The sequence below is a fragment of the Colletotrichum aenigma genome, assembly GCF_013390185.1.
Source record: "Colletotrichum aenigma strain Cg56 chromosome Unknown KSG_Cg56_contig10, whole genome shotgun sequence".
NCBI lineage: Eukaryota > Fungi > Ascomycota > Sordariomycetes > Glomerellales > Glomerellaceae > Colletotrichum > Colletotrichum aenigma.
Window position 1 is genome coordinate 2,547,929 of NW_023500916.1, and position 21,776 is coordinate 2,569,704.

General features: G+C 55.3%; 5 protein-coding genes across 5 annotated transcripts; all 5 read left to right on the top strand.

Moving 5' to 3' along the window:
• Nucleotides 1-346: 346 nt before the first annotated feature.
• Nucleotides 347-2,673, top strand: PAB1 (Polyadenylate-binding protein, cytoplasmic and nuclear; the record flags this gene model as incomplete). Its single annotated transcript, XM_037329809.1, has 2 exons — nt 347-2,502; nt 2,553-2,673. The coding sequence occupies 2 exons, from the start codon at nt 347-349 to the stop codon at nt 2,671-2,673; spliced, it is 2,277 nt and encodes a 758-aa protein (XP_037172150.1).
• Nucleotides 2,674-4,554: 1,881 nt separating this feature from the next.
• U2surp (U2 snRNP-associated SURP motif-containing protein) lies at nt 4,555-7,056 on the top strand (the record flags this gene model as incomplete). Its single annotated transcript, XM_037329810.1, has 1 exon — nt 4,555-7,056. One exon carries the CDS (start codon nt 4,555-4,557, stop codon nt 7,054-7,056), a length of 2,502 nt encoding a protein of 833 aa, XP_037172418.1.
• A 3,561-nt stretch (nt 7,057-10,617) lies between these two features.
• On the top strand, nt 10,618-12,433 carry grisea (the record flags this gene model as incomplete). Its single annotated transcript, XM_037329811.1, has 2 exons — nt 10,618-10,649; nt 10,819-12,433. 2 exons carry the CDS (start codon nt 10,618-10,620, stop codon nt 12,431-12,433), a joined length of 1,647 nt encoding a protein of 548 aa, XP_037172145.1.
• Nucleotides 12,434-13,537: 1,104 nt separating this feature from the next.
• Nucleotides 13,538-14,611, top strand: CGCA056_v014570 (Uncharacterized protein; the record flags this gene model as incomplete). The annotated part of the gene is made up of 1 exon (XM_037329812.1): nt 13,538-14,611. One exon carries the CDS (start codon nt 13,538-13,540, stop codon nt 14,609-14,611), a length of 1,074 nt encoding a protein of 357 aa, XP_037171623.1.
• A 548-nt stretch (nt 14,612-15,159) lies between these two features.
• Nucleotides 15,160-15,939, top strand: EFM7-0 (Protein N-terminal and lysine N-methyltransferase EFM7; the record flags this gene model as incomplete). The annotated part of the gene is made up of 1 exon (XM_037329813.1): nt 15,160-15,939. The coding sequence occupies one exon, from the start codon at nt 15,160-15,162 to the stop codon at nt 15,937-15,939; it is 780 nt and encodes a 259-aa protein (XP_037171511.1).
• Between the last annotated feature and the right edge of the window lie 5,837 nt (nt 15,940-21,776).

Below are 21,776 nucleotides of genomic sequence, written 5' to 3' on the forward strand. Positions count from 1 at the left end.
AATCTTGCATCAAGTGCGTCTCTTGTGTGTCGGTCAAACGTCACGCATCCGAATAACCTCATTCGACAAGAAAGGCTTTTCGCTGCCTCTTCGACAACCCATATCCTCCGCACCGTCCAGGTCCCGTCACACGACCCATCGTCAGATTCTTGACTTGGTAGGTGCTTTTTTTTTTCTTCATCCTTTCCCCTCACCATATCCACATTCGCATATTTGGAGGGGTTGCGCCTTGGCCCTCTTCCTCTTTTTCATTGCGATTTTTATCCATTTCAACGTCAAGATCGTCGCCTAACCCAGCCTTGCTGTCGCAGTATCCTTCCCCCGTGTCAATCTCAACACCGATACAATGGCTACTGCTACGAACAACGGCGCTGTCGACCAGCTCGCCAACGACTTGAGCAACGCCTCGCTCAACGGCGCTGACAAGAACGCCCCCGCCATCAACACCAACGGTGAGGCTCAGGGCGACAATGCCGACGCCGCTGGCCCTACCCCTACCACCGCCCCTCACCCCCAGGCCTCCGCCTCCCTCTACGTCGGCGAGCTCGACCCCTCCGTCACCGAGGCCATGCTCTTCGAGCTCTTCTCCCAGATCGGCTCTGTCGCTTCCATTCGTGTCTGCCGTGATGCGGTTACCCGCCGTTCTCTTGGCTACGCCTATGTGAACTACAACACCACTATTGACGGTGAGAAGGCTCTCGAGGAGCTCAACTACACCCTCATCAAGGGCCGTCCCTGCCGTATTATGTGGTCTCAGCGCGATCCCGCCCTTCGCAAGACTGGCCAGGGCAACGTCTTCATCAAGAACCTCGACGTCGCCATCGACAACAAGGCTCTTCACGACACCTTTGCTGCCTTCGGCAACATTTTGAGCTGCAAGGTTGCCCAGGACGAGAACGGCAACTCGAAGGGTTACGGATTCGTTCACTACGAGACCGACGAGGCTGCTGCTCAGGCCATCAAGCACGTTAACGGCATGCTCCTCAACGAGAAGAAGGTCTACGTCGGCCACCACATTCCCAAGAAGGACCGTCAGAGCAAGTTCGAGGAGATGAAGGCTAACTTCACCAACGTCTACGTCAAGAACATTGCCAACGAGGTCACTGACGACGAGTTCCGCGATCTCTTTGCTGCGTTCGGTGACGTCACCTCTTCCTCTCTGGCCCGCGACCAGGAGGGCAAGAGCCGTGGTTTCGGTTTCGTCAACTTCACCACTCACGAGGCCGCCGCCAAGGCTGTTGAGGACCTCAACAACAAGGACTTCCGCGGACAGGACCTGTACGTTGGCCGAGCTCAGAAGAAGCACGAGCGCGAGGAGGAATTGCGCAAGTCTTACGAAGCTGCTCGCCTGGAGAAGGCCAACAAGTACCAGGGTGTCAACCTGTACATCAAGAACCTTGACGACGAGGTCGATGATGAGAAGCTCCGCACTCTCTTCGCTGACTTCGGTCCCATCACCTCTGCCAAGGTCATGCGCGACACTCCTACCGACTCCAAGGAGGATGAGGAGGGTTCTTCTGAGGAGAAGGAGAAGGAGAACAAGCCTGAGGCCGAGGAGAAGACCGAAGAGAAGGAGGGCTCTGAGAAGAAGGAGAAGAAGTCGGACAAGAAGCTCCATGGTAAGAGCAAGGGCTTCGGTTTCGTCTGCTTCAGCAACCCCGACGACGCCACCAAGGCTGTCGCCGAGATGAACCAGCGCATGGTCCACGGCAAGCCCCTCTACGTCGCTCTCGCCCAGCGCAAGGATGTTCGCAAGAGCCAGCTTGAGGCTAGTATCCAGGCTCGCAACCAGCTCCGCATGCAGCAGGCCGCCGCCGCCGCTGGCCTTCCCCAGCAGTACATGCAGCCTCCTGTGTTCTACGCCGGTGGCCAGCAGCCCGTCTTCCCCCAGGGTGGCCGTGGCATGCCTTTCCCCCAGCCCGGCATGCCCATGCCCGCTGTTCAGGGTGGCCGTCCTGGCCAGTTCCCCGGTGGCTACCCTCAGCAGGGCGGACGCGGCGTTCCCCAACAGATGCCCCCCGTCTACGGCATGCCTGGCCAGTTCCCTCCTGGCGCTCCTTACCCCAACTCCGGCAACCCTCAGTTCCTTGCTGCCATCCAGCAGGTTCAGCAGGCTACCATGAACGCCGGCGGTCGCGGAGGTCCTCAGGGCGGCCGTGGCCCCGCTCCCATGGCTGGCATGCCCGGCCCCGGCATGCCCGGCTTCCCCCCCAACGCCCGCCAGGGTGGCAACCAGCCCGGCGCCGGCCGCGGTGCTAACCCCAACGGTCCCCGCAACAACGCTCCCTTCCCCCAGGGTGGCCGCGGTGCCGCTCCTGCCCAGGACCTCAACAGCTCCAGCCTCATCCAGCAGCAGCTGTCGTCCGCTGCTGGCAACCCTGGCCAGCAGAAGCAGATCCTTGGTGAGGTTATCTTCCCCAAGATCCAGGCCATGCAGCCTGAGCTCGCCGGAAAGATCACCGGTATGCTCCTCGAGATGGAGAACGCCGAGCTTGTCAACCTGTGAGTACCACTTCAGCCCCACGCAATGATTTACCACTGACATGATCCAGCATCGAGGACGAGTCTGCCCTCAAGGCCAAGGTCGACGAGGCTCTCGGTGTCTACGAGGAGTACATCAAGAACCAGGGCGGTGAGGAAGGCGAGAAGAAGGCTGAGGAGACCAAGGCTTAAATTTGGTCCTTCGGATATCACGCAACGTCATGAGCATGATTTTTTATGTCAACATACCCTTGTTACCCGGCATCCTTTCTACCTCGACTACTGAGCAATCAACGACGCTCAGGAAGTCACTGCTCAACACGGATTGGGAAAAGTTATTTGGAATGAGGCGGCATTATCGACTGCATTTTTAACGGCAAAGGGATTTCGACGACAGCTAGTCACCTCGGCAGATGGTTGTTGAATTTGTGTGTTGGCATCGTCCCCTACGGCCGGCATGTATGCTTAGGCTTTGGTGGGCAGGAAGACTGGCGGTAACCCAGATGGGTGTCCGGCTCTCTTATCCCCAGGAAGGTCTCGTTGGGATGCGTCGTTTGCTACCCCGCACTATGGTTCCAGGAAGGCGTTTTACGGTTTATGTTTAGTTGCCTGGCTTCGCTCGCTGGCGATAGCACCAATACCCCCCACAGAACGGTACTCGTTTCTTCAGGCAATCAGGCAGACACGGAGGTTATGAGGAGAAGTGAGTAGGAAGGGATCTCCTTAATAGAAAGTTCACAAACACTTGAGGTGTCCTTGCTGTGATGTCCACGCAGTGTGATGCGCAGCTCCTTTCTGGTGGTAACCTTCGCTATGGTACTCCTTTCAAGGGTGAAAGATGACTGCTGTTTCTTATCACATACTGACAAAGGTTGTCCATTGTGTTCATATCCTTTGGCGGATACTCTCTTGCTCAAGCAGGCAGACCAAAAGGCAGGCTTCTCATCGTGCCTGACACAAGAGGGCGGTCATTTTACCAGCATGGCTATTCCAACACCAGCGGTTGCGTTAGATCTGGGGAACATTCAGCTCTGTAAGTGATCACTTTCATATTTCCTCTGTCCAATAATTGGACTTGGGAGGAATCCAAATGCTCCCAGAGAACTTCCAATACAATACATCCCAATGCACCGCCTATTTCTTGTTAGAGCAGTTGAGGTGGCCCATACAATGGTGTTGATGGGTAAATTACAATCAGGGCAGCTCCACTGGTTTGATACGTTTCTCCCACTAATCGTCATGAAGCCTGGCAGCCTTGAGTACACGCCCAGAGGTTGCAGTCATAATAGAACTGTACATTACACCTAGCCAGACCCGTGCAAAAACATGGTTCTTGTTACCAGTGAGAGGGTTGTTTCAAATTATCCCGAAGAGGAGACGAAGCAGACCGAGTCTCTTGAAGCGTTATGACAGCTATCCTTCGCATGACAGTGATGACCAGAAACTGAGGCTGCCCGCCTGAAATGCCAACATCTACTGCTTGACTCTCTGCTTCTGCCACATACGACCATACCCATTGGAAAACTCGGGATCCCGTCCGCTCTCCCATAGATAAGCCAATGAGGGCTGGAGTAGTAGTCGGGTCGGTGACGACCGGCGAATGCCCGGTGTTGTATGTTTTTTGGTGTTTTGTTTGAGCGCTGAACTTCTGGTTTACTGGAAATGATCTGTGACTGTTTTGAGCAAGAAGCTTCGTGTGCCTAAATTCCTGTCTTTTTCTTCGAGAGAACAGGTACAATATGAGATATATCAATCATAAATACTTGATCACTAACATGTGTTGAGGTGGAAACGCTTCTGGCTTCGGTTGAGCTGGCATCGTGAGGTGGATCGATGTTGTGGAGTTGTGGACGCCACATGTGTACAGTGCGAAAGGGATGACTTGGCCCCTAGATCACTGTACAAGCCACAACCGCTGCGAAAGCACCTTTCTGCACCAGGCGCATCACTTACAGCGTTACAGCTCTCCAACTGCAAATCATTTCACCATTGTCGATCGCGATCGCGCATTCTCTGTCCCACAGCGTTTCTCCCGACTATGCGACGCGACTTTCAACGGTCGCTTCGGTAGATATGTCTTCGGCAAAGAACCTGGTCGAGTTTCCCGACGTGGAGGCGAAGCTCCAGAAGGCACCCAAGCAATCCGCGTTCGAGAAACAACGAGCCGAAGCCGAAGCAAAGAAGGCCCGCGAGGCCGCCGAGACGGCCGCAGTATATCAAGACTTCGTCAAGAGCTTCGACCACGATGACGACGACGACACAGGAAGCAGCCGCTTTGGCTCTTTCCCTCCACAACGGCCACCGAAGGGCCCTGGTTTCGGCGGCGCGCCGCTGGGAGGAGTCGCTGCATCGAAACGACATTTTGGCGCATCTGCACTGAAGAGCGGCCCAGGTAGCTTGGGTCCTGTTTCTAACATGAAGAGTGGCCCAGGAAGCTTGGGTCCTCCCGCAGGATCATTCGGGAGAAAGAGAGGTTTCGACGCATACAGGCAAGAGAGGGATAGTGGCAGGCTGGGCTTTGACGATCGCGAAGAGCCAATGTCAGTCTCCAAAGTATTCCACAACAGCGATGATGAGGAGGAAGGCAAGTCGGACTCGAGAGAGGAAATGGCCGTGGCCAGGCCAACGTTGCGCCTGTCTCAGCTGCCGCCAGGCACGTCTATGGCATTCATCAAGTCACTGATACCGTCCAACCTGACCGTCGAGAACGTCAAGATTCTTCCACCCGGGGGTCCGTCTGGTACAGAGAGGAAGTGCGCGGTAGCCATTGTCACCTTGTCACAAGAAACACCGGCAACAGACATGGACGCCACAGTGAGCTCATTGCAGAATCGCTACCTTGGATATGGATTCAATCTTTCGCTGCACCGACATCTCTCCTCAGCCGTTGCGATTTCCACAGCATCAACACTTAGCAGCACAACTGCTGGATCGCAACCTTTCGGGGCCAAGCCCGTGGCGCAACAGACCGCACCAGGCAACGCCGCAACGCAGCAGTCTTTCCATCGGGGCTTCGCGCCGCCCACCTCTTATGGGCCGAACGCCGCAGGCTCAGTCAACAGGAGCAGTCTGCTTCATGTTCCCGTCAAGCCACCAAACGACATCAAGATGCTCCAGCTCATCAACAAGACGATCGAGTCGGTTCTAGAGCATGGCGTGGAGTTTGAGGCTCTTCTCATGACCCGTCCCGAGGTCCAGAGGGAGGAGAAGTGGGCGTGGATCTGGGATGCTCGGAGCGAAGGAGGCATATGGTATCGTTGGCGGCTTTGGGAGATCATCACTGGCTCGGAATCACGCCGGAACAAAGGGAGGTATTTGCCGCTCTTCGATGGGAGCCACGCCTGGAAAGCACCAGAAAAGAACCCACCGTACGAGTTTGTCACTGCGATTGATGAATTCGTGTCCGATTCCGAGTACAACTCGTCAGATGACGAAGACTTTGACGGAGAAAACCGCGAAGGCCAAGGGGCCGAGGCCGAGGTCACCTTCCTCAACCCGCTCGACAAAGCCAAGCTCACCCATCTACTGTCTCGCCTGCCAACGACATTATCAAAGATACGAAAGGGAGACGTTGCGCGAGTCACGACTTTTGCCCTCACGCACGCAAGCAGAGGTGCCGAAGAGGTTGTCGACATGATCGTCTCGAATATCGAAAAGCCTTTCGCTCGAACGGGGGCGAACCGGGAGTTTCAGTCGAACAGCAAGGAAAGAGGCAGACAAAGGGACGACTCCGAGCAGTCTGATCCCGAGCCGGAAGAGAAGGCCGACAAGGAGGGTCCCGATACCAGCGCCGCAAGCCTCGTTGGGCTGTATGTGGTTAGCGATATCCTATCCGCCTCCTCAAACAGCGGCATCCAGCGAGCTTGGCGATATCGACAACTATTCGAAGCAGCACTCAAAGAGCGCAAGATTTTCGAGGGTCTCGGTCTGATGGCTGAGAAGCTAAAATGGGGCCGGTTGCGGGCTGAGAAGTGGAAGCGCAGCGTCGGACTGGTACTTGGCCTCTGGGAAGGCTGGTGCGTCTTCCCAGCGGAGAGCCAGGAGACGTTTGCGAGCAGCTTTGACAACCCACCATCTCTCAAGGTCCAGGAACAAACAGAAGACGACGAGGCCGCTAACAAGCGCAAATGGAAGCTGGTGGAGGCTTCGAACGCTGACGTCGACAACGCCGCTGCAGCCCCTAGGCTCAGGATATCGGAGAAGATCACACCCGAGAGGGAGGACGATGTCGAAGGAGAGCCTATGGACGAGGAGGATATTGCTGGTGAGCCGATGGAGGACGATGTCATGGGCGAGCCAATGAGCGAGGAGGACGTGGAGGGTGAGCCAATGGCAGAAGATGACGTCGAGGGAGAGCCGATGGAGGAAGACGATGGGGGCGAACAAGCGGAGGATCAGCCAGCACCGGTCGAACCTAGCAAGGTAGAGGAGGCAGCAGCGAGCGCAGATGTCAACAACGGCACACCACAGACTGTCGGACGGTTGCAGTTGTCGTCCAAGCCGGCGGGGCCTAGGAAACGAATGAGGGCGGTGGATATGTTTGCCGACTCCGGGGACTCGGATGAGGGAAACTAACTGTTGCGCGTGTGGCGGAAGCAGGGCGTGTCTCCGAAAGGCAGGCCCCAGGGGGCAAAGGCCAGGGGCGGCGTTGGCGGCTTCACAATCTTGCTCACCTAATGAAGAACCCAAGAGTATTGAAAGAGTAGCCCGGTGTCTAGCATTGCAAACGCGGGTGTCTTGACTGGACCATGGTGGGCGCGGACAGGGTGCATGTGGAGGGGGGTTGTGACTATCTCGTACAAGTACATGTTGCCGACATTGGGCCGCCAAGTTCTTCTCTTCAGGCAGGCCAGGAGTCGGCGGCATGGCATTGCAGACTTGAGGGAATGGGCGAGTTTACTGAACAAGGAGGGTTTGGTGGTATTAGTAACGAGTCTGGGTCTGTCGGCCAAAGTTTTTTGGTGTGGCTCTTTGGCGTTGCTGCACTGGTGATGTTTACCCATCCTTGCAGCAAGAGGCTCATATCATATACTCCAAGCCTCCAACAGAGATGTGGCAGACAACAGACTTGCGGCGAAATACGGGCAGTGCCGAAGGTAAAAGAACGGGCGCAAATATAGAAGATACCCAGGCAGGGAGGGAAGAGTTAAGGAAGAGCGGCGCGGCGCGGTGCAAGTGTCTTCCCAATTTACATCACAAGTCCCCACCTTTTTTCCCTCCGTCTGTGAATATTTCACCAGCGCTATTCCTGCACAGCCATGGATATGCATTCTTCGTCCAAGTAAAAACCTTTTGTGAGGGGTGGTAGGAAAAGGAGCAGGGAAAGGGGGAAAGGCAAGAAGGGGAAAAAAAAGACCAGCGTCTGCTCGTTCGACAACCGTCTCGTTGAATTTTTGGTGTACCGGATCCGGCCAATCAAAACTTGCTCACTTCCCTTGCCTCTCGAGCCTCTGACGGTGGAGTATCGACAGCTCGCATCCCACCCTCCTCCACGTCTAGTCCACGTCCATCTTTTTCTGCGTGTCTCTCTTCTTTTTTTCGTTTGGTCTTTGGGTCCCCTGTGGTCTTTTCTCCTCTTTTCCTGACCCTTTGTCCACGCTTGAGTTGCCCGATGTAGAGGGCTCGGCCGTGGGAGCTGCGGCTTGGGAATGCGCGTACTTGTAAGCCGTAGAAAGAAGTGCTATATCCGTGTGGGGGGAAGGGCGATGATTGCTGTGATCTTGTTAAAACGGGAAAGCATTGACAGACGGGTTCGAATCATGCAAGAATGAAGACGGCTCAGCAGGAATCACTAGACGAGTGAGAGCCGGTTCTGGTCACTGCTGGGCCAGGCTGACCATGGACTCGGGGGCCCGCGAACCGTCCAGCTTCTTTGCTTGGAAACAACTGCGGGAATCGACAGCCTCTTTATGTTGCACCACGGCTCGGAGCTAGACCCTTGGATGGGTTACCCTTCATGATGGGGACCAGTTGGGAAGGGGGAGGGAGGGGGTGCCGGCGAAGATGGAGCTTTCGGGACATGTCAAAGATGCGAGAGGGACGCGAAGAAGAAATATGGCCGAAGGTACTTTTGAGGTATTGACTGCAGGATGCTGTTATTAGTCCTCGTGTATCTTTGTCGGCGTATCCCTGGCAGAGTGAAGTTGGATTCGTCTCGGGGCGGGAGATGGTTGTCTAAGAATGTCTAGGCACTTACTCCTTTACCTACCCATCAGAGTGGGCTGGAGAGATGCGGTGATGGAGGTTGGGATCCAAAAGGGATCTAGACTTGGTCGTCGCCTCGTGGCGGCAGCACCACCATCAACCCACGAGACGACCATGACGAGGCACGGTATGGCAGCGGCAGGGCCGCGGCAGAGTCCATGCGCCGAGCACGCAGCCCGTACTTATCGACCCGATTGATTACCCCTCCCATCTCCTCCCGCGGGACACGTCGGGTAGGGTAGCGGCAGGGACCTTTCAGATACCTTATGCATATAAAGTGTAAGGTCACTTCGGTAGGTGGTGGTAGAGGGAGGATAGTCGCATTGAAGGACGTCCAGGGACCCTGAGATGGGACGGCATTAGATGGGATTGGGACGGATGGATCGTGTTGATGTAGCTGTCAGCCTTGGTCAGAGAGTTGCCCGTCTGAGCAGGGCAGGGCAAGGTGAGGTGAGGTGAGGCCGAGCGAGCAATCTCATGTTGGGCTGATGAGTCTTTGAGGCGCTTGCGTGAGGAGCGGACGAGCGAGATTGATAGATGGGTTTACATACTATGTAGGTATGTGCCATGCCATCCATGTAGGTGGGTGGGTGAGGTCGGGTGGTGGTGCAGGGCATGGTGCATGGTGCAGGTGGGAGGTGGTGCGGTGCGGGCTGGAGTGCGGTGCGGTGCCTGTGAAGACGCTAAGAGCCCCCCGCACGTGGGGCTGTTTCGATGCGCTACCAGGATCCTTGGCGGCTTCCCATCGCCGCTTCGCTCTTGTCCCGCCGACAAGCTGGGCGGGCACCTGGGCAGCGGGCGGGCAGCCAACAACAGCAACAGCAGCCAGCCCGCCCGTGCGAGCGCCGCCTAGGTAGGTATCTAAGGTAGATACCTGCTCTAGCGGGCTCTGACTTAGCCGCTGGTAGTGTTGTTGTGAGGTGGTTTTCTGGTGTTGGCTGGTGTTGGTCATGTCTCTGTTTGACCACTCTCTATCTCTCTCCCTGGCTCTCTTTACTGTATCTGTCAACCTTGCCTTAGTAACATACCTTAAGGATCGAAAAACCATCATTCAGTCTCCTGTCGTCATCTTGCAAACACAAAGAGACACCAAGCAAAAGCCCCAATGTTGGCCCAGGGTGTCAGGAGTGTGGACTGGGCTTGCAGGCCGATCCCCGACGTCCGTCCACCTAAACGGTCCACCAGCCCGTTTCTGTTGCCTCCCCTAGAGCCTGGAGGGGCTCTCTCTCTCTCTCTCTTTTAGCGACCGCCCCGGCCTTAACAACTGCTGCCATCCCTCCACAAACATTTCTGCCGCCGTGCCCGTGCCGCCGCCGCTGCGTCTGAGTCGTACCTTTGGCCTTACTCGCTTTCCCGCCCCGGACGCTGGTGCTGGTGCTTGTGCTTGTGCTTGTCAAGAGCACTTTGGCCTGCCTGGGCTGCCATTCATTACCTTCGCCGACCCAGACTGCGGTTAACTCATCCCACCTCTTCCACATTCCTCAGCCGCCGTTCCATTTTCTCGCCAATCTCCAATCTCCGGTCTCTCGTCCCGCCCTGTATCGTCGCCGGATTGACTGCACTAAACAACACCTCGCCCACCTTTGCCGTCCTGAACACTCACTCTCAACCACTCCGGCTCATCGATCGTCGCCCTCAGCCCTCCGCCAAACTGCAAATGCGATACGTACAATCACCTCTGACTACATCCGTTGCCTGCTAGACGGACACTGTACCCTTCGAACTGGCGCCCGCCTCCATGTTTCACCTCGCGGCTCACTCCAAGGGTCCAAGGTCTGCAGGAGTCAGAGCCAAAGCGAGACTCGTCGCTGCTCGATTTCTTTCGTGAGCTTCATCGTCCTCGTCTTCACTCCCACGAGCCGATACTCGCCCAAATTTCTCCCTCCGTTACCTGCCTCGCCAGACACCGAGATCACCAAACCACCGCCCGCCATGCCGCTCATCAACGGCCAGAAGATGGCCTGGTAAGTCGCCGTCCATCCCTCCTTTCGCGCCCCTCGTCGCATTTCCCTCCTCACTGCCGCGCTCACTGCCTTGTTGAACACTGCGCTTTGTCTGCTTGTTACTCAAACCCCGCATCGCCCGACTTTGAGACCCTGAAGACGCTGACCTGTGATCGCGCTCGTCGCTCAGTGAGCCATGCATCCGTGGTCATCGTTCCACAAAATGCACCCACGCGAATGAGCGTTTGATGGTCCCCGTACGAAAGCCCGGTCGCCCGCTCAGCACATGTCCTCACCCGCCCGCCCGCGGTTGCGGCTGCGGCAGCGTCACCGCCGCCATCCCAAGGAAGCAAAAATGCGGCTGCGGTTCGAGTACCGCCGGCACGCCCACCGAGTCGTCCGCCACATCCAGCGTCGTCAAGGCCGAGTCGCCCGCCAGCGATGCCCCGCCAATGTCCCCGACAAAGGTCCCCGCCGCTTCCTTCCGAGTCCAGAAACCCGCCGCCAAGGCCGCCAGTCGCAAACAGTCCTTCGACCCGGCCAACCTGGAGAGAATGGACGCTGCTCATGTCAACATCCTGCCGCCCTACGATATGGCCCAGGCGAACGCCTTGCCCCACGCGAACGGAATGGCGGGCATGCAGGCGCCAAGGCCCGGGATGGAGTACGGGGCCATGTCCATGATGGGCGCCGTCAACGGAGGCTTCCACCAGCCCATCATGTACCCGATGTTCCCGCAAATGCCCGGCATGTTTCCACCGGGGGCGATGATGGCACAGAATGGTGCAGTATCAACAGCGAGCACACCGAAAGTGGCGCCACCACCGGCGCCCCCAAAGCCATCAAATGGAGGCTCTTGTTGCGGAGGAGGAGCTGCGAAGGCTTCCGTTGCGCCTCCGGCGCCTACACCGACAACCGCCAGCACAGGAGGCTCATGTTGCGGAGGAGCGAGCAAAAGTGAAGGCACCACAACGCAACCGTCCAGCGTCACATCGAGCCCAAAGACTCAGCCGAAACCAAAGACGGGCGGCTGCTGCTCCAGCAAAGCAGCGCCGCCAATCAACACGAATGTGGCTACGAACGGCCACTTGAACGGTCATATGTCACCGAACGGGATGGCCATGTCCCCTTTCCAGACACCAATCGCCATGCCACAAGGCATGTATCAGTCTTACTTCCAGCCTACCATCTTCACCTACCCGCCGCAGTACGGATCCTACATGTCGCCTCTGCAACCTGCTCAATGGAGGCAGACAATGGAGGCTCTGCAGTACGGACAGCCTTCGCCACAACCGGCAGGATTCAACATGCCCGCACCCCTTGACTTTGTGCCTGAAGGCACGAACCTCGCCATGGATGAATCGACATCGCACATGTGCAGCTGCGGCGACGGATGTCAGTGTGTCGGATGTGCTGCCCACCCTTATAACGATGCGACTCAGGATTACGTGCGGTCTGCGTGGAACAGCATGATGGAGGATGGATATGCAGCGACGAATGGCGGCACGAACGGTACCCACGGCGCCAACGGGCACTCGGAAGCGACAACCAACGGAGCTGGAGTCCGTGGAGTCGAAAAACACACAAACGGCGAAAGCGGCGGCTCGCCCCCCGCACCGCAGACGCCATCGGATGCCGCGTCGGGCTTGAGCGAGGAACAGGCGCTATCGGCCAGCGACTTCTTCTTCGTCACGTATCCCTTTGACGGGGATGGCTGCGCCGGCGAGACTTCGTCGTGTCCCTGCGGCGACGACTGTCAGTGTCTCGGTTGCACGATACACAACAATCCTTTGCCCGAGTCATGAAGACGAGGAGGGGAAGCCCGTTGAGAGTTGTCATAGGATGAGTTTTAAAGTTCGTAGTATATGTTTACGATGGCATGGCTGGGATGATGGGAAACGGGAATGGTCTGGAAGGCCGGCATGTTTCTGCCGTGATAAGGTCTTTGCATCGTTCGGTGTTCATTTTTGCAATGTCGATACCCGCCATTGGCCGTCGAAGATTCTGTTGTATAGAGTTTTCATCGAGGTTCTACAGATCTCGGGATCAGGCTACGTCCTGACGAATATACGTCGCTGTCTGTCACTCCCATTTCTTGTTTCCAAGTCTCTCGCTTCTTGCCCTTGACAGTCATGCCTGAGTTGCTGAACATTGAAACATCTCAATTTCGACAGGGACGTGGCTGACAGACCCGGCGACATGGAACGACCGGGGTGAAGGGCGTTCTCGGGGACCGTCGTCGATATTTCATGAGGGGAAGCCGGCACCTTCTGGCCGGGGGAGGTGGTAAGTTCCGGGGCCGAATTTGGGGTACCCACGGCTCCGGGTGCCCAGCCACCCAGCGCAGAGCCCCAGCCTTTTCCTCTACCCGCTACGGTGGGCGTTTTCTTCCTTTCTGCAACTACAAACGCCGAACGACAAAAAAAAAAAAGCAAAGGGGAACGCACAGCATCGGCTCATCCGAATTGCCCCAATTAACCTTCCATTGCCTGCAGCATCAACAAGATTAAACGGTTACATTCGTCAATCCTTCCGCCATATTCATCAGACGGCGAACGAACTCTCGGCTGATCGGCTGGCTTTCGCACTCTTTTTCGCGGGATTGCGGGTTCCAAACGCACTGAAACTGTAGTCAAACAAAACGACGGCGACCCCACTGACGCGGTGACGATTCGCGCGTGTAAGGAGATCCCTGTCAGCCACCATCCGTTCCTCGCAAGGAAGTTGGGACCAAGGGGCGTGTTTTGACGTGTTGGTTGTGAGGGAAAGCTTGATTGTCCCAAGTCTGGACATCTGTTCGCCAACCCCCTTGACCTTCCATCGGCTTGCCTTGCCTCTTTCTTATCACCGTCTCATCTGCACCGAACACACCAAAGAAAGTTTTGCGGAGCACAACGCGGAGCACCGTCATGCCGGAAGATCGGAATCGGTCGCGGTCGAGATCGCCGGAGCGGAGGCGCGGGGATGTCAGACGGCGGTCGCCGGTCGACGAGGAGCATCAGGCGAAGAGGCCGAGGAGGTCCGACGAAGAGGAGAGGGATCAGGGACGGCGGCACCACCATCGGCACAGGAGCCACCGGCATCACCACCGGGACAACCCGCGGGAGAGCAGCGCGCGCAGCAGCAAAGACGTTTCTGCGGCGGCGGCACTGCCGTACGACGCGCGCGCGCTTTCGAAGAACGATCTGGACGTCTTCAGGCCGCTGCTGGCGTATTACCTGGACCTGCAGAAGCAGAAGGACATGCGCGACATGGACGAGCGGGAGGTCCGGGGCCGGTGGAAGAGTTTCATGGGGAAGTGGAACCGGGGGGAGTTGAGCTCCGGGTGGTATGATCCGGAGATGTTCATGGCTGCCAAGGAGAGGGCTCCGGAGGATGCACCGCTGGGGAGGACTGAGGAGGATGTGGACGATGATGGGGAGGAGGAGCGCGATGATGATGATGACGACAACGACGACCTGGGGCCGATGTTGCCGCCTACCGCTCGCGAGGGCGGCCAGCGCTCCGGGCCCGGGATCCCGAGTCTCGCGGACCTGTCGCTGCGCCGGGAGAACCTCACCGAGGACGCGCAGCGCGAGCGGGAGGCGCAGGTGGAGGATCTGCGGGCGCAGAGGAAGGATGACCGGAAGCAGCAGCGGGAGCGGCTGGACGAGCTGGTGCCGCGCGCGGACGCGGGGACGAGGGAGCGGAAGCTGGAGAAGCGGGCGCTGGTGAACGACAAGATGAAGGGGTTCGCGGACAAGAGCGGGGATGGGCAGGTTGAGGTGGGGGAGCAGGAGCTCATGGGGGGCGGGGACTCGGTGGCGGAGTACCGGGCGATGAAGGCGCGGGAGGAGCGGAAGAAGACGGAGAGGGAGATCCGGCGGGAGGAGGTTGCGAGGGCGAGGGCGGCGGAGAGGGAGGAGAGAGTGAGGGAGTATCGGGAGAGGGAGGAGGGGGTTATGAAGGGGTTGAAGGAGTTGGCGAAGCAGAGGTTTGGTTGAGGCGTAAAATCGTTACTGGCTTATTGGCATCATGGGGTGCGAGTTTTAATACCATTAAGAAGTCGTGGTTCTGCTTGTCTGGCATGGAGACGATGCATCCACATTCTTAGTACAACTAATCTGACCATTATTTCAAGATTTTTCATGCTTGATGCCACTCTCAGGGAGTCGATCTTCGTCTAGAGTTGGTTGAGTGCGAGATAAGCGCTCGCACAGTAGAACCATCCATATTATGCGAGCCAGAGGAGGTGATGGAGGGGCAGCGCGCACTGTACCCACAACTTCACCTCATCGCAAAAAAAAGTCTGGAAAATCTCGACTCATCTTCTCACAACCACCCACGCACATTCAGGTGAGTCTCTGTTTAAGTCTCACTCAAACCGCATCTAACTAATCACTAGATTCCTTGAAGTCGCCCAGACAAACTACAAGGCCTGCCTGAGCAACTGAGGTCTCAAATCACGTCACAGTCCTTCATCGCGGGGTCCACGAAATTTCTGCCCCTCCCCCGCCATCAACGACCCCTCCATTCAACTTCTCACCAAAAAATGAGCCCAGTCAGCGACGTCGCCGACGGCGACACGGGCGACCTCTTCCAGGACCCGGAGGACTACTACCCGCCCACGCCGCCGCCGACCACGCAGTCTCACACGCTCTCCTCGGGCCGCGTGCTGACGCTGCACCTGGTCGGCTACTCCCCGACGGAGGCGCACCACCTGTGGAACGGCAGCCGCGTGGTCTCGGACTACTTCGAGGCGGAGCCGGCGCGCGTGCGGGGGCGCACGATGCTCGAGCTCGGCGCGGGCGCGGGCCTGCCCTCGCTGACGGCGGGGATCCTGGGCGCGAAGAGGGTTGTGGTGACGGACTTCCCGGACGTGGAGATTGTACAGACGATGCAGAAGAACGTGGACGAGGCGGGGGATCTGGAGGGCGTGGTGGTCCCGGCGGGGTATGTTTGGGGCGCGGACGTGGTGCCGTTGTTTGAGAAGCTGGGGGGCGGGGAGGGGGCGAGGTTTGATGTGCTGGTGCTGGCGGATCTGCTGTTTAGGCATTCGGAGCACGGGAAGCTTGTGGATACGATTGAGATGGCGCTGGCGAGGAGGAGGGACGCGGTGGCGTATGTGTTTTTCACGAGTTACCGGCCGTGGTTGAGGCACAAGGATTTAGCGTTCTTTGATGTGTGCCGGGAGAGGGGGTTTGTGGTTGAGCAGGTTGTGGATAAGAGGATGGAGAAGCCGCTTTTTGAGAATGACCCCGGTGATTTGGAGGTGCAGAAGACGGTGGGCGGGTATGAGGTGAGGTGGCCTGAGGAGAAGCTGGAGGCGTAGGAAGTGGGTGTGCGGTGATGGGTGTTCTTGGATGGGAAAAGTTTACGATCTGCGGATTGGGATCGATAGAATTGGGAAGATCATGACGATAGATGGCTCGAGGGAATAGAGGAAATAGACTACGAGCTTTTTACAAAGGTTTCTGGGGTGTCCTTATACCCGGTTGACGCAACGCTCGCGAGGATTATAACTTAGAGTATATGGACTTATGGGAGTATAGTGACTGGAGTAAGTGCCCTTCCATGTGCGCATCTACTCGCGCAGCACGGAGAATGCTTGGCAGCTAAGGCGTACGCGACGACCCTTCCGCGGACGTTGTTGAAGTCGTACTCATTCACCCGCATACGGTTTCGAATTTGATCTATCGCCAAATATGGCGCCTGTTTGGAGAGGCGATTACCAGCCTAGCCGGTGGAAATCCTGCCACTGAATGGCTTGCCAGTGATCATCAATCCCATTGCAGTACCTCAGTCGTTCAGGCTGCTTCTCTTCCGTATTGCAGTCAAATTACCAAGCTGAGGAGACACTGGACGGGTGAGCAATGTGGGAAGAGCAATGGGCGGTTATATACTACGCGGCAAAGATGCGGAAACTGCACCTTCTGTCGCATGCACTCGAAAATGTAACCCAATACCTATTCTACAAGTGGATTTTGTGGTGAAAGAACGAACGCACACGTCGGCGTCGCTATTTATACATAGCTCTTTCATAGATGTGCATAAGTCGTGAGCGTAGACGGTTTACGTAGGCAACGAGCTCCCGGGAAAAGCTTGAACAATCAAGTAATGGAGCTAACTGACCAGCCGTGAGTTTGAAGTTCTCGATTCCGTAGATGGAAGGCCTCCTGATTGCGTGAGCACAGGATCGCCCGAAGATGGTTTTGACCACACTATGAGTGCTGTGCGAAGATCGTGGTCCCTTTATGCCCCTGACTGCTATCTGAAAGGTAAGTTCCGAGGGTGTGAAGGGGTATCCACCGGGATACCCAGATAGAGCTGCGGGAAAAAGACCTGAAGAGACACCTGCTGGAGTAGCAGTGACCAGCAGGTTCAACACGCTGGCGTGGTTGGAAGCACTAGAGTGAGGAGATCTCCCGCGCTCTCGCTTTTCGACTCGATCGCGTGGTCCTCGGACCGTATTCGTGGACAGGTAATATATTGCTCAATCAGGGAATATGTATGCGTTGAGTAAAGCTCCTAGGGAGCTCCTTAGGCTCTGCCTGCGTGGGCTGTGGCAATATCATACTGAACAAGCCCAATAGATCGAGTGATGGGAATCATTTTGATATATATCTCTGTAAAGTTGACGCCATAACACATCCTCTTGCACCAATCAGGCCGGCCGTCATGTTGTAGGCCTTATGAAACTTCCGCATTGTTGAGATGCGCATGCCCGGGCTCTTGATTTTTAGTCAGAGCGCAGCGAGTTGACAACTGTTGAGCGGAGATTCGTCTTTGCGTATTTGATGGTTTATACACGTGGCAGAACCGGACAACGGAGGTGTGAGATCTCTGTTAGATGGGCCACGAGGCTGTTTAGAGCATCGGTACAGTCACTCATTGCTTGTGACTAACTTGCTGTGGAGCTGGCCAGTAGTATCGGCAAAATGTCTTGCCACTACCAAATTCTTGCCGTGTAGTTTCAAGAACTCTATACGATTTATGAGGGTATTTATATTTGATGTATACAGAAAGCTGACATCATCTTGGCTTGTGATCGCGGCCTTTAATGCCGGAGCCGTTCGACTGTGAGTGGTGGTTTTGGCCTCCTGACGTTTCAATGACATTTTTAGCATCAGAAGTAATATGAGCAGTTTGTTTCACAGGGTCAGTAGTATGATTCTATCACTAATTATGGCGCCAAGTCAGATGTATGGTCGGCTCAACCCAGACACAAGCGTTCTTCGCTGGGGGTTGACTCCCTCTTTCAGGCAAGTGGTTCTCGGCCCGGGTAACACGGTAGCTTGGCGCTGATATAAGTTGAAGACATGTTCGGTACAAGTTTTGTCTCTATTCAAAGGAATGACATCGCTCCTGAATGAGAGGCTGAGCTAGGATGCTTTTCGTAGCTTCGGGCAATGTAGCTATGCAAGATGTTTGGGTACCATCGAGTCCTGCCTGAGCTCTATTCTGGTTCTGTTAGAAATATATTCGGGGTAATCTGGTGATAAAAACAAAGACGACGCGAGAGGATATCCAAGGGAGGGGCCAATAATGTTTACCTCCATCACGCGCGTTTCTGGCATCGCCTAGTTCCGGTGTTCCTGTTAGAGCTCGAAGTTCTTTGCAGTTTGGAATACAAAAGATCCATCAACTTGATTTGGTTTGAAATCTTGAGATGACTTCGGTGATGTTCACGCAAAATATAGCTGGTGCTTTGAAGAAACAACGACGGAGCAACTCGGAAGAGAAACTTCACGACTATGACAGAAGATGTCTATAAGAATGGCAGGTTTTACGTATGCTCTATTGGTGTAGCCGACAATGCCCGAATTGTCTTGTCTCTCTGCCAAAGTTTAGGAGAGCGTTCTGTGCCGGAAAGGTTTACAGCCGGGGGCTGTGAGGAACGTGTGTGTTAGTGATGCATCCAAGCCTCATAGTGATGCTGCAGTCTGCCACTTTCTTAGGTTTATTAAACATGATAGCATTCATTGCACTAGGAAACACATAAAAAAACCCCTCAGATTCAACTCCGTACTATTGCCGGAGTTAGTTCATGCATTTCTCGTCATAAGGCTTGGTTGTCTTTCCACTTTGGCGGAAAAGAAATCGTTGAAGATGACCGATCATTCTTACCAGAAACATCACCTCCAATGTCAAAAGACTAAGTTTTTATTCTTCGATGCTGACAATGTGTCCGATTTGAATCTGTTTTCTTGCACACGGAGTTCGAGTTGCTCCATAACGACTATCATGCATGTCACATGCAATGTCTCTGGTGTGCCACTTCCAAGGGACCTCAACCGCGAAGGCAAATGTATAAAACACATCAAATGTCAGTTTTTGAAACCTCATCGAAAACGTTTGCCACGGTACGGATATCTAAGTTTGGTATCCCCATTTGACTCGCTTCCTGGACTTGCCATCTCTCTACGGGGGTTTCGTCAATTGCTAAGTAGACTCATCCTTGACGAATATACCTAGGTTCCATAGATGATTCGATTATTATGAGATTACATTCTCAGGAATATGAAGGACACTAACGGCGAGCAGGAGGTAGCACTAAGTAAGTATAGAAGAGAAGTAGTACGGCTCGACGCCTCTCGAAAGCACCCGCCACGCCAAAGCTTGGCAGCGGTTTCTTTAAGCAGTGACTCGAAAGCAGTTGAAGTAATCGATCACTTTATTTTGATTTCTCCAGAGTTTCTCGTGATCACATGTGGCTTTTATAAAACTCGACGCGGCGTCCTCAGAGGTCTTGCCTGGAACGACACTCATCACCGACTAGGATGACTTCTTCAGTGTATGGGATCCTCTGGAATATAAATTCAGGGCCTATGAACTGAACTTGCTATGCACGAACAAAGTCATTGTGTGAGAGAGAGAGAGTGCATCGTAGCCACTATCACGATAAATATATTGACACGTCGACTGGATTACTTGGAGTGCAAACCATCCGTATGTCAAAGGCTGAAAGCTGCCTTGAACTACCGCCTCAGGTATACTTAGACGATGATATATCGCGTAAGCGCAGGACAGAGAACTTCAAGGACGAGACTCAACACTTTGTAGGACCCCTCGACGAAGCATGCCTTCGGGTCATGCTTCAGACCGTCGGAGAGCCTGGGCTTTCTCTTACGACTGGGGACAGGTTTCTGGACCATCTGGTATTTGTGTCTCATTTTCAAGCGGCATCTACGGCCTTGATCATTTTTCAAGGGGTTGGATGGCGGTGAGATGGACAGCCATTCTGTGCATCTTGCAGTGGGATGACGTACGGAATGAGGGCGTCAGTTCTATCCAAGTATCTTGAGATAGGGGCAATGAGCTTTTTCAGTGCGTGTAGACGGACTCGTTAAATTATTTTTTGCCATGATCTCATCAGCAAGTTCTACCTATGCCTTCGTCGGATGAAGTGCTGCAGGCTCTGCAGGCAACTTGAAAGTATGCGGCAGCAGTATTTCGTAGAGCCCTGGGGACGACAGCAAGGAAAGACAGAGATAGCTGGAATACCTAGCTTGGCGATCACAAGACAGGTGATGCACATAGTTGGTACGTTGCTGCAGACAGCACTTACGAAAGAAGTCACTCAAGAGTCATAACAGCAGGCATCAATCAGGACGACTCAATCATTTGTGTTCTAGCAGTCCAAACCCATCAATACTTACACTCAATTTGTAAATATTCGTTGAGATATGTGTGGCATGGCTCTCAACATCAGTAGCCTCGAGAATTGTTGCAGAGGCGGTGAAACGACAGCTCTGAGCAGCAGCAAGGCTTTCATAGGCATCACACTATGCAGGCGCATGACGACAAAGGTCGCTGGCTCGATTTGGTTATCACGCTCTCCAATTGCAGAGTGAGCCGCGAAACAACTGTTCAGACGGTACGCTCTGTTAAATATTGGGAGTTCTACATTCAGACATCTCGCCCAAGAGCCGGCCGTCATCGGAGAGGGATATCCTCATCGGACTCGAGGTCATGCGACGAGCAGCTTAGGCTATTCCGGGACTGTGTAAGCGGGCCATACAGACAACTGCCCGTTACATTGCATGACAGTCCCGTATCCAGCTTGGCATTGGGGGGTTTCTTCATGCCGCGCCGGGAGGGCTGCCGTCATCGGCATTTGCCCTTTGGGCCGAGAAAGGTCGAACGGCGTGAAGTTACAACGACGAAGTGGTAACCAATTCTCACGGAACCAGCGGACAATGAGAGGCATCTTCTGCTCATGAGTCCGAGCGAGTGGTTCAGCCAAGGAACCATGGAGGCTCTCTCACGAGCCCTCACACCCCGCCGCGAGAACATTCTGCCGTAGGATTGCTGCGAGGCTGAAATATAATTGTGAAAAGTTGCTGGAAGAGGCTTACTGCCTCGACTTTGAGAGGCTGAAGCTTTGCGTCAAAAGTTGACGTGGAACGATTCATGGTGTGACAGGTGGTCAAGGAACGGGCTGACGTCTGTGTGGTTTGGGCGTCAGTCAGTCAACACGGGAGGAGCTTCGAATTTGAAGCCACCGAACGGTCAGCCACATCGCCGCAAGCCGCAAAGCCTCATTTGATCTCATTCTTCAAGCGCGCTGTAGTGGGCGTCGGGGGAAGGATGCCGATATGGCAGTTGAGGTACTCGGGCCACGATGAATTGGGAATGGAGTCGATGCGACACCGGGTGGAAGCTTGGCTGCTTTTGACATATTGGCGCCGAGGTCTTATCGTCCCTCATTTGTAAGGTGTGATGACCATCGGGAGCTTTGGGACACGTCGAAGGGGGGAAAATACCTAGCAGAGGATGCGGGGGAAGGGTGACGAGGATGTCTCCGATTCGAATGCGCCTGGTCCCGTCGTGGGCGCGTCTGAGGTGGTCGACGGGAGACTGCAAACAGGGGAAAAATGGTTTAGGAAAATCCGGACACTGTGGATCGGGTCCAGTGGAGCACAGACCTTGTCACAATGTGGGTCCAATTGAGTTACCCCACACTCTTGCGCACCTTGGGCGCTGGGCACCTGGGGCAGGAAGGCACTTGACGCTGAGTGAAGCACTGGAAGCTACTTCCTGCAGCTTTGGCTGGGCTCGCCATGGCTTACCCTGTCCAGTGTCCTGCGTCGGGTGGACGCGTGCCTGCCTCCGCAAATCCTCCATTTCTACTGCTGCAGCTACTATGCTTCTTCTGCTTGCTTCCGC